Source organism: Bufo gargarizans, chromosome 1 (assembly GCF_014858855.1).
Source record: "Bufo gargarizans isolate SCDJY-AF-19 chromosome 1, ASM1485885v1, whole genome shotgun sequence".
NCBI classification, from domain to species: Eukaryota; Metazoa; Chordata; class Amphibia; order Anura; family Bufonidae; genus Bufo; species Bufo gargarizans.
In genome coordinates, this window is record NC_058080.1 from 315296784 (window position 1) to 315312080 (window position 15297).

At 50.7% G+C, this 15297-nt stretch overlaps 1 protein-coding gene across 3 annotated transcripts in view; it reads left to right on the forward strand.

The window, feature by feature from the left end:
- The window catches only part of LOC122946116 (ceramide synthase 4-like), a 183346-nt gene extending 169753 nt beyond the window's left edge, over positions 1-13593 (forward strand). For all 3 annotated transcript variants that reach the window (XM_044305497.1, XM_044305479.1, XM_044305488.1), the window contains exons 10-11: positions 12306-12462; positions 12681-13593. In XM_044305497.1, coding sequence (XP_044161432.1) covers positions 12306-12462; positions 12681-12860 — 337 coding nt within the window. In that variant the 3' untranslated portion in view covers positions 12861-13593. The remainder of the gene's footprint in view (positions 1-12305; positions 12463-12680) is intronic.
- Positions 13594-15297: the final 1704 nt, after the last annotated feature.

The window sequence follows — 15297 nt, forward strand, 5'->3', positions numbered from 1 at the left end:
GAGGCAACGTGGGCCTGGGCGATCCAGGATGAGAGAGGCAACGTGGGCCTGGGCGATCCAGGATGAGAGAGGCAGAGTGAGCTTGGGCGATGCCGAATGACAGACAGGGCGAGCCTGGGCGATCCAGGCTGACAGGAGCAGAGCGAGCCTGGGCGATCCAGGATGACAGGAGCAGAGCGAGCCTGGGCGATCCAGGATGACAGGAGCAGAGCGAGGCTGGGCGATCCAGGATGACAGGAGCAGAGCGAGCCTGGGCGATCCAGGATGACAGGAGCAGAGCGAGCCTGGGCGATCCAGGATGACAGGAGCAGAGCGAGCCTGGGCGATCCAGGATGACAGGAGCAGAGCGAGCCTGGGCGATCCAGGATGACAGGAGCAGAGCGAGCCTAGGCGATCCAGGATGACAGGAGCAGAGCGAGCCTGGGCGATCCAGGATGACAGGAGCAGAGCGAGCCTGGGCGATCCAGGAAGACAGGAGCAGAGCGAGCCTGGGCGATCCAGGATGACAGAAGCAGAGCGAGCCTGGGCGGTCCAGGATGACAGGAGCAGAGCGAGCCTGGGCGGTCCAGGATGACAGGAGCAGAGCGAGCCTGGGTGTCATGGAACCATGAACCAGACGTACAACAAGAGATAAGTGGAAAATAAGAAGGTTTTATTGAAGAGCAAGCCGTAGCAAAGTCCGAACGGATGGCTAAACCGAAGCAGGGTCTTGCGGAGACAGAGGTCAGGAACCAGAAGGGTAGTCAGACGAAGCCAGGAACAGGAACCAACGGGGTAGTCAGACGAAGCCGGAATCAGGAACCAACGGGTAGTCAGACGAAGCCGGAATCAGGAACCAACGGGGTAGTCAGACGAAGCCGGAATCAGGAACCAACGGGGTAGTCAGACGAGGCCAGGATCAGGAACCAGAAGCAGCAGCAGTCTTGGAAGCATGTGAACACAGGAGGACCAAGCAAGGAACTGAAGCCACAGACCTCCTATATATATGAGCTAGGCATCCAGCTCCTCCCAGTGGGAAGGAGGAGCCGCAGGGTGGGAGGCTACAAGAAAACCCAGAAACCAAGATGGCCGCCAGCACATGTCAAACGAAGGGAACAGCAAGGAGGTAAGACCATGACAGTACCTCCCCCTCAAGGGCCCCTCCTCCGCGGAGTAAGGAACGGTTTCTGAGGGAAGCGTGCGTGGAAGGCTCGGAGCAAGACAGGAGCATGGACATCTGCGGACGGAACCCAGGAACGCTCCTCTGGACCATAACCACGCCAATGGACCAAAAACTGCACCCGGCCGCGGACCAGGCGTGAGTCCAGGATATTGCTCACCTCATACTCCTCACGATTGCCCACTTGGACCGGACGAGGCCGAGGAATCGAGGAAGTGAAACGATTACACACCAGTGGCTTCAACAGGGAGACATGAAACACGTTGGAGATCCGCATGCCAGGAGGAAGCGCAAGGGCATAGGCTACCGGGTTTACCCTGCGAAGCACTCGGAAGGGACCAACAAAGCGAGGCGCCAGCTTGGGAGTGGGCACTCGAAGGTTGAGGTTGCGGGTGGACAACCATACGCGGTCTCCGACCTGGTAGGAAGGAGCGGGCGCTCGTCTGCGATCAGCCTGGAGTTTCTGGCGCTGCGCAGAGACCTCAAGGGACCTCTGGATCTGTACCCAAGAAGCACGTAGGACGGAAAGGTGATCCTCCACAGCCGGAATATCCTGGGGAGAGAATACCTCCGGTAACACGGCAGGTTGGAACCCATAATTGGCCATGAAGGGAGACGTCCCAGAGGAAGAGTTCACCGCCGTGTTCCTGGCAAACTCAGCCCAAGGCAGGAGGTCAACCCAATTGTCTTGGTGATCGGAGACATAGCAACGAAGGAATTGCTCCAAGGCCTGATTGGATCGTTCTGCGGCCCCATTGGACTGAGGGTGGTAGGCCGAGGAGAAAGAGAGATGAATCCCCAACTGGGAGCAAAAGGCGCGCCAGAACCTGGACACAAACTGACTCCCCCGATCCGACACAATCTCCTTGGGCAAACCGTGCAACCGGAAGACCTCCCTGGCAAAAATCGAGGCCAACTCTTGTGCAGAGGGTAACTTCTTGAGAGGAACACAGTGGCACATTTTGGAAAACCGATCCACAATCATGAGAATGACCGTATGGCCTCGGGATGCAGGGAGGTCCACAATGAAATCCATCCCCAGGTGTGACCATGGACGCTCCCCGGTGGCTATGGGTTGCAAAAGGCCCAACGGAAGGTGCCGAGGGGACTTACTCTGGGCACAAACGGAGCATGCCGCTACATATGCGGCGATGTCGGAACGTAGAGAAGGCCACCAGAACAGACGTGAAACCGCCCAGGACAGCTGATTCTCTCCAGGGTGCCCCGCGGCCTTGGAGTTATGGTAGGTTCGCAACAACCGAGTGCGCAACTCCTCAGGCACAAAACATCTGCCGTTGGGTCTCCCAGAGGGAGCACCAGATTGAGCCGCCAAAATCTGCTCACCCAGAGGAGAAGTCAGGCTGGTGCGAATAGCGGCCAGGATCTGATTCGGGGGTATGACCGTAGTCGGAATCGACTCCTCCCCGGACAGCTCGGAGTACTGCCGTGATAAGGCATCCGCTCTGATGTTCTTGGAGCCGGGTAGGTAGGAGACCACGTAATTAAAACGTGACAAGAACAGAGCCCATCTGGCCTGACGTGGTGTCAATCTCTTGGCCTCAGAGAGGTAGGTCAGATTCTTGTGGTCCGTCAGGATGAGAACCGGAACCACCGAGCCCTCGAGCAAGTGCCTCCATTCTTTAAGGGCCTGCACGATGGCCAATAACTCCCTGTCACCAATCTGATAGTTGCACTCCGCGGAAGACAGTTTCCGGGAGTAAAACCCACAAGGAAGCAGAGGACCCTCTGGTGTTCTACGCTGAGACAGGAGGGCGCCTACTCCCGTCTCAGACGCGTCCACCTCGAGGACAAAAGGCAACCCAGGGTTGGGATGCGACAGAATCGGAGCCGACACAAAGGCGGACTTTAGAGCCTCAAAAGCTCGGATGGCCTCGAGCGGCCAGACCTGAGGATTACTGCCCTTCCTGGTCAGATCCGTGAGAGGCTTGGCTAGCATGGAAAAGTCCCTGATGAACTTCCGATAATAATTGGCGAAGCCCAAAAAGCGCTGCAGGGCACGAAGCCCACTGGGCTGGGCCCACTGTAAGACAGCCGAAACCTTCTCAGGATCCATGGAGAACCCCTCAGCGGAAATGATGTAACCTAAGAAGGTTACCTGGGATCGGTGAAATTCGCATTTCTCAAGCTTACCGAACAGCTTGTTCTCTCGTAAGCGTTGCAACACTCGTCTGACATCCAGAATGTGGGCCTCCATGGATGCAGAATATACCAAGATGTCATCCAAATAGACCACCACACACTGCTGCAACAGGTCACGGAAAACATCGTTGATGAATTCCTGGAAGACTGCGGGCGCATTGCACAACCCAAAGGGCATAACCAAGGATTCATAATGACCGGTCCTGGTGTTAAACGCGGTCTTCCACTCATCGCCCGCCTTGATCCTTACCAGGTTATATGCCGCCCTCAGGTCGAGTTTGGTAAAGACCGTGGCCCCTTTGAGGCGATCAAACAGCTCGGAAATCAAGGGTATCGGGTAAGCGTTCTTGATCGTGATGCGATTGAGACCCCTGTAATCGATGCAAGGCCTCAACTCGCCGCCCTTCTTTTTCACAAAGAAAAATCCAGCCCCTGCCGGGGACGAGGATTTGCGAATGTGTCCGCGTGAAAGCGCCTCCCTCACGTACTCCTCCATGGCCTCATTCTCCGCTACCGACAGTGGATAGACTTTGCCACGAGGAGGAACGGCACCGGATTGTAACTCTATGGCACAATCGTATGGGCGGTGCGGAGGTAGGGCAACCGCGCGCACCTTATCGAATACATCCCGGTACTCTTCGTATTCAGGAGGCAACAGAGAGTCCGAGGAAGTACACAGCAACTTGACAGGCCCATGGATGCAACTAGCCCCACACTGCGGTGACCACGAGAGGATCTCGACCGATCTCCAATCGAAAGTCGGATTATGCTTCTGGAGCCAGGGGTACCCCAAGACCACCGAGTAGTGTGGAGACGAAATAACCTGGAGACAGACCGACTCTCTGTGAACGGCACCAATGGCCATCCCCACTGGAAGGGTCTCATGAGTCACGTGTGGCGGCAGAAGGGGTCTGCCGTCTATCGCCTCAAGAGCCAGTGGGGAACCTCGAGGCTGCAGAGGAATGGAATTGGCGGCAACGAACACTCTATCAATGAACAAACCACCAGCACCAGAGTCCACCAACGCCTGGGTCGTCACCGAGCCCCCGACCCAGGAGAGGACAACCGTGATCAGTGGTTTGTCAACACGGGAAACCGGGGACGAGGAGACTCCACCCAAGATCTGCCCCCGACAGGACCTCAGGTGCGAGCGTTCTCCCGGACGGTTCGGACATGCCAACCGAAAATGCCCACCGAGACCACAGTACATGCATCGGCCCTCGCGTCTCCGGAGTACCCTCTCCCCCTCAGACAGGCGAGCAAACCCCCGCTGCATGGGTTCACCCCCAGACAAGTCATCCCCAGGAGGCGTGGGAGGAGAGGGAGGCACGGGTGGGACAGCAAACGTAGGCGCCAATCTGTTAGGAGACCTCCGCAGGCTCTCCTTAAAGGAAGGTCTCTCCCTGAGTCTGGTGTCAATCAAAATCAGGAAAGAAATAAGAGACTCGAGCTCCACTGGTAGGTCCTTAGCTGCAACCTCATCCTTCAAGGCATCCGAGAGACCATGAGAGAAAGCAGCGACCAGAGCCTCATTATTCCAGCCCACCTCTGCTGCAAGGGTACGAAACTCAATGGCGTATTCAGCTACGGATCGTGAACCCTGTCTGATGGACATAAGGAGCTTCGCAGCAGAGGCAGCACGAGCCGGCACATCGAATACCTTCCGAAGAGAAGCAACAAAACCGGAAAACTCGGCAACCACCGGATTGTTGTTCTCCCATAAAGGGCTGGCCCAGGCCAAGGCCTTGTCCGAGAGCAGCGAGATCAAGAAGCCCACCCTTGATCTCTCAGTAGGAAAGGCATGTGGCAGCAACTCGAAGTAAATGCCCACCTGGTTAAGGAAACCTCGGCACTGAGTTGGCTCTCCCCCAAAGCGCTGTGGAAGGGGGGCAGAACCGGTCATACCCTGAAACAGCACAGGCGCAGCAACAGGTGTCAGGGTAGACTCTGGCGCAACAACCGGAGCGGCAGTAGGAGCGGGCCCAGGAGCGACAACCGACCCATCGGCAACGGAAGCTAAATGAGCCGTGCGTTCAAGCAGGGTTTGCAACGCCACAGCGAACCGACCCAACAGGTGATCCTGCTGATCAAGTCTGGCAACCAGCGTAGGTAGCGAGGGTGGCCCTGTACCGTCAGAATTCATGGCTTGGTCCTAATGTCATGGAACCATGAACCAGACGTACAACAAGAGATAAGTGGAAAATAAGAAGGTTTTATTGAAGAGCAAGCCGTAGCAAAGTCCGAACGGATGGCTAAACCGAAGCAGGGTCTTGCGGAGACAGAGGTCAGGAACCAGAAGGGTAGTCAGACGAAGCCAGGAACAGGAATCAACGGGGTAGTCAGACGAAGCCGGAATCAGGAACCAACGGGGTAGTCAGACGAAGCCGGAATCAGGAACCAACGGGGTAGTCAGACGAAGCCGGAATCAGGAACCAACGGGGTAGTCAGACGAGGCCAGGATCAGGAACCAGAAGCAGCAGCAGTCTTGGAAGCATGTGAACACAGGAGGACCAAGCAAGGAACTGAAGCCACAGACCTCCTATATATATGAGCTAGGCATCCAGCTCCTCCCAGTGGGAAGGAGGAGCCGCAGGGTGGGAGGCTACAAGAAAACCCAGAAACCAAGATGGCCGCCAGCACATGTCAAACGAAGGGAACAGCAAGGAGGTAAGACCATGACACTGGGTGATCCAGGATGACAGGAGCAGAGCGAGCCTGGGCGATCCAGGATGACAAGGGCAAAGCGAGCCTGGGCGATCCCGGATGACAGGGGCAGAGCGAGCCTGGGCGATCCAGGGTGACAGGAGCAGGGCGAGTCTGGGCGAACCAAGATGACGGGAGCAGGGCGAGCCTGGGCGAACCAGGATGACAGGGGCGGAGCGAGCCTGGGCGATCCAGGATGACAGGGGCGGAGCGAGCCTGGGCGATCCAGGATGACAGGGGCGGAGCGAGCCTGGGCGATCCAGGATGACAGGGGTGGAGCGAGCCTGGACGATCCAGGATGACAGGGGCAGAGCGAGTCTGGGCGAACCAGAATGACAGGAGCAGAGCGAGCCTGGGCGGTCCAGGATGGCAGAGACAGAGCGAGCCTGGGCGATCCAGAATAACAGGGGCGGAGCGAGCCTGGGCGATCCAGGATGACAAGAGCTGAGCGAGCCTGGGCGATCCAGGATGACAAGAGCTGAGCGAGCCTGGGCGAACCACGATGACAGAAGCAGAGCGAGCCTGGGCGATCCAGGATGGCAGAGACAGAGCGAGCCTGGGCGACCCAGGACGACAGAACGGGCCAGGGCGATCCTGGATGACAGGGGTAGAGCGAGCCTGGGCGGACCCGCCAGGGGACTTCGGATGACGTGAGAGTGTGTCAAGAAGCCGGGAAGACAGACAGAAGAGGTATGCATAATACCTGAAGAGTTCGGGAAGCTGATGAGCGGCTACTTGGCTGATCGGGAGGACTGAATATCAGACAGTACCGCAGCCGTGTTTGATTTAAGAAAATAGTGCCCAAAATGGTACATTAGGAAACCGAAAAATAGCAAGGCAACTGAACCCCACTACTAAGACAACCTTAGACACTTTTTTTTTTTTTCTGTTCCCAGGAATAGAAGCTCTGGCATACGCTCCCTCCCCTCTCTGTCTTCATACTTGAACTCTCCCCCCAGCAGAAGCAGGACCAGCCCACTCCCACCAGAATGGAAAAACAGGCCGGCAAGCCCCGTGCCTGCCAACTGATGCCAACCATGGCTCCTCGGCTGAAATGCACTGTGAAATAAATGAAAAATAGAAAACAATACATGCAATTATACCTGATTACAGTTGGAGATGCCCCCAGGTCCGGTGTACTGAGGAAGTACTTGAACCAATTAGATTTTATTCTTATTATTTTAATGGACACCGCTTTAGGAGAGACAGGAAGAGAAGGAAGATGGGGGAACGGAGGGCCGTGGACAGGGAGCAAGGAAGGATGACAGAGGCAGCGTGGGCCTGGGCGATCCAGGATGACAGAGGCAGCGTGGGCCTGGGCGATCCAGGATGACAGAGGCAGCGTGGGCCTGGGCGATCCAGGATGACAGAGGCAGCGTGGGCCTGGGCGATCCAGGATGACAGAGGCAGCGTGGGCCTGGGCGATCCAGGATGACAGAGGCAGCGTGGGCCTGGGCGATCCAGGATGACAGAGGCAGCGTGAACCAGAGACAGCGTGTACCTGGGAGATCCAGGATGACAGAGACGGAACGAGCCTGGGTGATCCAGGGAGACTACAGATGAAGTGTGAGAGCGAGACAAGAAGCATGGAAAACGGACAAAGTGACGTGTGCGTGATACCTGAAGAAATTCGGGAAGCTGAGCAGCAACTTGGCCGAACCGGAAGACTGGATATCAGACGGTACTGCAGCCCTATTCATTTTGGAAAAATTTATCAGCACCTAGATGAAGACAACAAGCTCATGAAGACAGCCCCGAGCCCGAAATGGCACATAAGACAACCGGAACAGCCGCTGCACCTGAGAAAGGAAGGGCCCGTTTAAGGGTTATCGCGCCCTCCCCCATACATGTGGCAGGGCGGAAAAACATGGCAGAGCCACACGCATGTGCACAGGAGGGCGGCACGAGACAGCTGTGCCAGGTACCCGAGCATGGAGGGTGGCACAACACCGCAAGCCGTGTAATGCGCCCAGGAGGGTGGCATAAGATAGGGGTGCCGCACACGTGTGCACAGGAGCGTGGCATCACACCACTGCGCTATAACCAAGTGCTCAGGAGGGTGGAATGGAGAAACAGGCCGGCCAGCCCCGTGCCTGCTAACCATGGCTTCTCGGCTGGAATGTACTGCAAAATAAATGAAAAATAGAAACAATACATGCAATTATACCTGATTACAGTTGTGGATACCCCCAGGTCCGGTGAACTAAAGAAGAACTTGTACCAATTAGCTTTAATATTGTCATTATTTTTAAACATTGCTTTAGGAGAGCAGGGAAGAGAAAGAAGATGCGGGACCGGAGGACCGGGCGGGGAGCGAGGAAGGATGACAGAGGCAGCGTGGCCTGGGTGATCCAGGATGACAGAGGCAGAATGGGCCTGGGCGAACCAGGATGACAGAGGCAGAACGAGCCTGGGTGATCCAGGATGACAGAGGCAGAACGAGCCTGGGTGATCCAGGATGACAGAGGCAGAACGAGCCTGGGTGATCCAGGATGACAGAGGCAGAACGGGCCTGGGTGATCCAGGATGACGGAGGCAGAATGAGCCTGGGCGAGCGAGATAAGAAGCATGGAAAACAGACCCAAGTATAGACAACAAACAATAATCAGCACCCAGGTGTAACACGGTGGTGCCACACGCATGTGCACAGGAGGGCGGCGGGGCAGCTTGTGCCAAACCTGAGCATGTGAGGACGGCACTGCAATGGTGCCAGACGCATGCGCCCAGGAGGGCGGCAGACACAGCCGCCAGTCCTGTGTGCACAGGAGGGCGGCACCACGCTGCCGCGCCATAAACCAATGCCCCGGGGCGGAAAACATATGGAGTGATGCACAAGCACGGAACAAAGGTAGAATTCGCAAGAGCAGTTTGAATTTAAAAGAAAACATTTAGAAGGAAATCTTTAAGGAAATAAACTCTTGGCTCCGAATCAGAAACCCTTTTCCAGAATATGAATGTATTATTCAATACTCAATTACTTTACTGTACTGACGGGATGAAAAAATAAAAATGCAACGTTATTATCAGTACAAGAAATGTTTTATCCCAAGATGGCTTGCTTTATAGGCCGATTTAGCCTTCTTGTGACTAATGGACAGAGAAGGGCGTTCACACTCTTTCATGTCAGTTACATCCGGCCATTCATATCCATCAATTACAGAGGCCAACCTGTTGTACCCACGATTGTGGTTGTGGTGGGGGGTGACCATGTGGACGGGTGGACTGGGGAACAGGGCCCCCCGTCCCAAGTCGCAGGGAGAGCAGGAGACCCAGATGTAGGAGCAGGTATCGGCGTGCGTTCCACGCTGGAACGCACGCCGATCCGACCACAAGAAGCCCGGAACATGGGGGCCCGGACAGGATGCTTCTGGGATGAGGGACCCGGGGGTGACCTGCAGGCCGGACCCCACCTGTCCTGCCGTCCCTGACTAAGCTATACACAAGGGATGCGGAGGTGCACGCGGCGGCACGACAGGTGTCATGGACCTGGCAAAGAGAGTCAGATGGGGATGGCATTGGGAACATGCCTATGGCATATAGGGAACCACATAACATTTGAGGAACCTGCTGGATAAAACAAAAGCATAAGAAAATAGAACACGGGCAGCAGAGCAGTGTGTGCTTTTTTTTTTTATATATATTTTTTTAACACACTCCAGCTCTGCTACACCGCTGAAGACCTGAGGCGCAGGGGGAGCCGAGCGGAACAGTGCGCCCCCACCTGAAGCGCTGCAGGCGCCGGACCCGCCGAACCCTGCTGAGGAACAAAACCGACCTGAGAAGAGGAGGCTCCCTCGGAACTGGAGGGAAGAGAGAGACCGGCCGAGCCCGGCCGGGCGATGGACGAACGCTGCCCCGAGCCGAGACTCACCCGGAAGTGACGCGATCGCGCACCGGAAGTGACGGGGCGGAACGGAGAAAGCCTGCATGAAGCGACCGTCCTCAGGGGGAGGTCGCGTGGAAAGATATGGCCAGCAGCCCCGCCCACAAATACAGGCTGTAACCAGCCTTAATACATATCGCAGTTGCGCTTTCAGATAATCGAACATGTGCCGCAACCTCGCAGAGGTGGGGATAGGGTTAAGATGTTGAAGAAGCGTGAATCCTATTGGATTCACACTTTACAAACATTGGAGCCCAAAGGCTTGAACCGAGAGTACGATCTCCATAGTTTCTTGTAAATCTCCAGGCTCGAAATATACATCGTATACTTGTCATTATTGCTCTCCCCATTCATTAGTATATAGGTATCTTCTGTAGAAAATTCTTACATTTTTCTTTGTCTTTTTGCAGAAAACTTGAAGACATCCCAGCGGCACCACTACAATCTGCATCATCCCTTAGTATTGCTATCATTATATAGATATATTTAGTAACAATTTGTTATTATAACTATTATGGCGATTGTTGCGGCTGGGATCCTTTCTTCAATTGCATTTTGACTTTATTTGTTTTGTGTATTACATCACCATGGTTACGTGATGTCACTTCCGCCTTGGCGGTCTATTTAAATCCCGTATGTTCGCTATGTTTGTATGCCACATCCATATCCATACTTTTGAGAAAGGCTCCAGACGTGAGTCGAAACGCGTCACAGATTATTGTATGTGACCAATAAAGACACCAATTTTTGACGACTACAGTGAGTGCCGGTTCTTCCTTATTATTTGTGTGAGATCGTTATCTCAGGACGTGTGCACCACGCTACTTTTTCAGAGTGCCGGCTGTTCATCATTTTGAGCTCAGGAGGAGTGTCTTTTGTGCTGCAGCTCAGGGGGCGTGTCCATGCTCTCCCTATCACAGCTCAGGAGGAGTGTCTTTTCTGCTGCAGCTCAGGGGGCATGCCCATGCTCTCCCTATCACAGCTCAGGAGGAGTGTCTTTTCTGCTGCAGCTCAGGGGGCGTGTCCATGCTCTCCCTATCACAGCTCAGGAGGAGTGTCTTTTGTGCTGCAGCTCAGGGGGCGTGTCCATGCTCTCCCCATCACAGCTCAAGAGGCAGTTGAAGGATGAAACTGAGCATGTGCAGCCTTCCAAATGAGCAGATATAAGAAATTAAAAAAAGAACAAACAGCAAGTGGCGCTATACAGATACCTTTTATTGAATAAGAAAACTTTTAATTACATGCAATTACAAAAGTATTTAGATCCAGATGCTGGTTTGAAAACTGTAGAATATTTTTTGTGGGACAACCTCTTTAAACCAGATATGGATCCAAATCCGATCATGACAGCAATGGTTATCACCAGAGATCCTACAGAATCTAGCACGTGAATGGAGCAGGGCAGAGTTTTTGAGGCAGATTCATCACTCCAGAATTCTGGCTATTTGCACTCGCTTAAAATTTAGCGACTTTTTGCAGTTTTACGCCACTCACTCCTGTTATGAAATATGGGTGGGAAAGTGGGCATGGTTATCTATGTTAATGAGGTTCACTCCAGATTTATCATTAAAGGGAACCTGTCATCACCTGTATGCTGACCTCACTGAGGGCAGTATAAATTAGTGACAGAAATGCTGATTTCAGCGGTGTGTCACTTATGAGCTAAAAGTCAGTGGTTGCTGAGAACCAACATCATAATCATTGCAGCACAGGCCTTGAAAAGAGTCAAGTCTACCGGAGAAGAGTCATGGTTAGTCATAATCTCCTGTCCTCCCATCTGCTGATGACTGGCAGTTCTCTCCTAGACAGAAAGGGAGAAAACTAGGTAGGAGACTGTCAGTCATCAGCAGGTGGACAGGGGGAGCAGGAATTTATGAATAACCATGATTTTTCCAGGCCCAGTCTGCAATCATTGTCATGTTGGTTCTCGGCAACCACTTACTTTAAATTTTTCAATGACAGACCACTGAAATCAACTCTTCTGTCTCTACTTTATGATGCCATTAATACAGGCAGCATAAAGTTGATGACAGGTTCCCTTTAGGACTTTTAAAAAAGTTGCAACAAAAAAAAGTCACAATCTTACTCCAGGAGGAGGGTGGAGTAGGGAAACTGGAGTAGCTTCTCTAGACAAAGGCGTTAGGTTTAAGGAAAAGACAAATAAAACATGTGACATTTGATAAATGTGGCATAAAGTACGCCAATGCAGACTCAAGCAAAACTGACTTCATATACTGTATTTCCCTCATGATAAATTCCCCTCTGTGTCTGTAACAGTCAACACATTTATAATGCATGATAGGTATTCAAATCTCTTCCAGTATTAATGGTAAAAACAGATGTTTCTGGTCATCTATTTAACCATTCTGCCTGATGTCTGTTTTTTTTTTATCTTTTTAGGGTCATCCATAGTACATATTATTCCTCCATGATAAGATTCCAGCCTTTCTTTGGATATTATTTTTTCAATGCTCTTCTAATGACACTACAAATACTTCATTGTTTCTGGGCTTACATGATTCTCCGAATGATATATAGATTCACATTTACTGGCGCGGTAAGAGTATTATTCCATGCTATATGAACATTCTGTCAGTAGAAGTATTATAGGGATTATGATTTAACTCCATACTTGTGGAACTATTTTTGTCATAGTAACTGCACCTGTCATCCTTTATTTAAAAAAAATCATACCAGTTGTCATTAGCACGTGTATCTGGACCACCACTAGGCCGTCAGTTTTAACTTTGTCCCCTTATATCTTTTGTATTCCAGGTCGGTGATGATGTTCGTAGTGATGTGGAAGAGAGTGAGGACAGTGGACAAGAAAATAGTAGACCATCAGAGATAGAGACCAAAACTGTCTACTGGAACATTAACAATAACAGTGTTTCTGGAAAGACCGTAGACAATGGAGTGGCCAGAATGAATAATGGACACTCGAAGACTAGCTAATTGAAACTATTGGTGGGCAGCTATCCAAAATTTCTTTATGGTTTTGTGGAATTCACCCTTCAAGCTTTCTGGCTTAGTTGCTTGGCAGATACCCTACACGTTACAGACACCCTACACATTACAGAGCAGAGTATCTAGTTTACTAGCACAGTGATGCCTGAGTTCTATGACCTTTTAACCTGCAGGGCTTTAGTCACATGATACTGACCTGGAATGAATTAAACTCTTCATCATAACTATACGTAAGGCTTATAACTTACACCGCATACTACAACTATATAAACTCATGACTCCTTTAGTGACTTTGTCGTCTAGATACTTTCTTCTTCATATAGCACTCTATAGCGTACTGCTGTGATGGGCAATTCCAGATGTTTTTCATACTCCTAAATAATATCTTCCATTTATAATGTATTAATGAGACATTAAAGGGGTTGTCTCACTTCAACAAATGGCATTTATCATGTAGAGAAAGTTACTACAAGGCACTGACTAATGTATTGTAATTGTCCATGTTGCTTCCTTTGCTGGCTGGATTCATTTTACCATCACATTGTATATACACTGCTGGTATATAAGGGTTACGACCACTCTGTAATCCAGCATCGGTAGAAACATAGAATGTGTCGGCAGATAAGAACCATTTGGCCCATCTAGTCTGCCCAATATACTAAATACTATAGATAGCCCCTGGCCCTATCTTATATGAAGGATGGCCTTATGCCTATCCCATGCATGCTTAAACTCCTCCACTGTATGTGCAGCTACCACTTCTGCAGGAAGGCTATTCCATGCATCCACTACTCTCTCAGTAAAGTAATACTTCCTGATATTACTTTTAAACCTTTGCCCCTCTAATTTAAAACTATGTCCTCTTGTAGCAGTTTTTCTTCTTTTAAATATTATCTCCTCTTTTACTTTGTTGATTCCCTTTATGTATTTAAAAGTTTCTATCATATCCCCTCTGTCTCGTCTTTCTTCCAAGCTATACATGTTAAGGTCCTTTAATCTTTCCTGGTAAGTTTTATCCTGCAATCCATGTACCAGTTTAGTAGCTCTTCTCTGAACTCTCTCCAAAGTATCAATATCCATCTGGAGATATGGTCTCCAGTACTGAGCACAATACTCCAAATGAGGTCTCACTAGTGCTCTGTAGAGCGGCATGAGCACCTCCCTCTTTCTACTGGTAATTCCTCTCCCTATGCACCCAAGCATTCTGCTAGCATTTCTTGCTGCTCTGTGACATTGTCTGCCTACCTTTAAGTCTTCTGAGGTTAGGATTGCATCACTGATTTTATATTCTGCTCTTGGGTTTTTACATCTCAGGTGCATTATCTTGCACTTATCAACATTAAATTTTAGTTGCCAGATTTTTGACCATTCCTCTAGTTTTCCTAAGTCCTTTTCCATTTGGTGTATCCCTCCAGGAACATCAACCCTGTTACAAATCTTTGTGTCATCAGCAAAAAGACACACCTTACCTATTGAGGCCTTCTGCAATTTCGCTGATAAAGATATTAAACAATATGGGTCCCAGAACAGATCCCTGAGGTACCCCACTGGTAACAAGACCTTGGTCTGAATATACTCCATTGAATATAACCCTCTGTTGCCTCTCCCTCAGCCACTGCCTAATCCATTCAACAATATGGGAGTCCAAGCCCAAAGACTGCACTTTATTGATAAGCCTTCTATGTGGGACAGTATCAAAAGCCTTACTAAAGTCTAGATAAGCGATGTCTACTGCACCTCCTCCATCTATTATTTTAGTCACCCAATCAAAAAAATCAATAAGATTGGTTTGACATGATCTCCCTGAAGTAAACCCATGCTGTTTTTCATCTTTCAATCCATGGGATTTTAGATGTTCCACAATCCTCTCCTTAAGTATGGTTTCCATTAATTTCCCCACTATTGATGTCAGGCTTACTGGCCTATAGTTGCCCGATTCCTCCCTACTACCTTTCTTGTGAATGGGCACAACATTTGCTCATTTCCAATCTTCTGGGACGACTCCTGTTGCCAGTGATTGGTTAAATAAATCTGTTAATGGTTTTGCTAGTTCACCGCTGAGTTCTTTTAATAGCTTTGGGTGTATCCCATCAGGCCCCTGTGACTTATTTGTATTAATTTTAGACAGTTGACTTAGAACCTCTTCCTCTGTAAAGACACATGCATCAAAAGATTTGTTAGTCTTCTTTCCTAACTGAGGTCCTTCTCCTTCATTTTCCTTTGTAAAAACTGAACAGAAGTATTCATTGAGGCAGTCAGCTATTTCTTTATCTTCTTCCATATACCTTCCTTCTTTTGTTTTTAATTTGGTAATTCCTTGTTTTAGTTTCCTTTTTTCATTTATGTATCTGAAGAATGCCTTATCGCCTTTTTTCCCTGACTGAGCAAATTTCTCTTCTGCCTGTGCTTTAGAAGCTCTTATAAC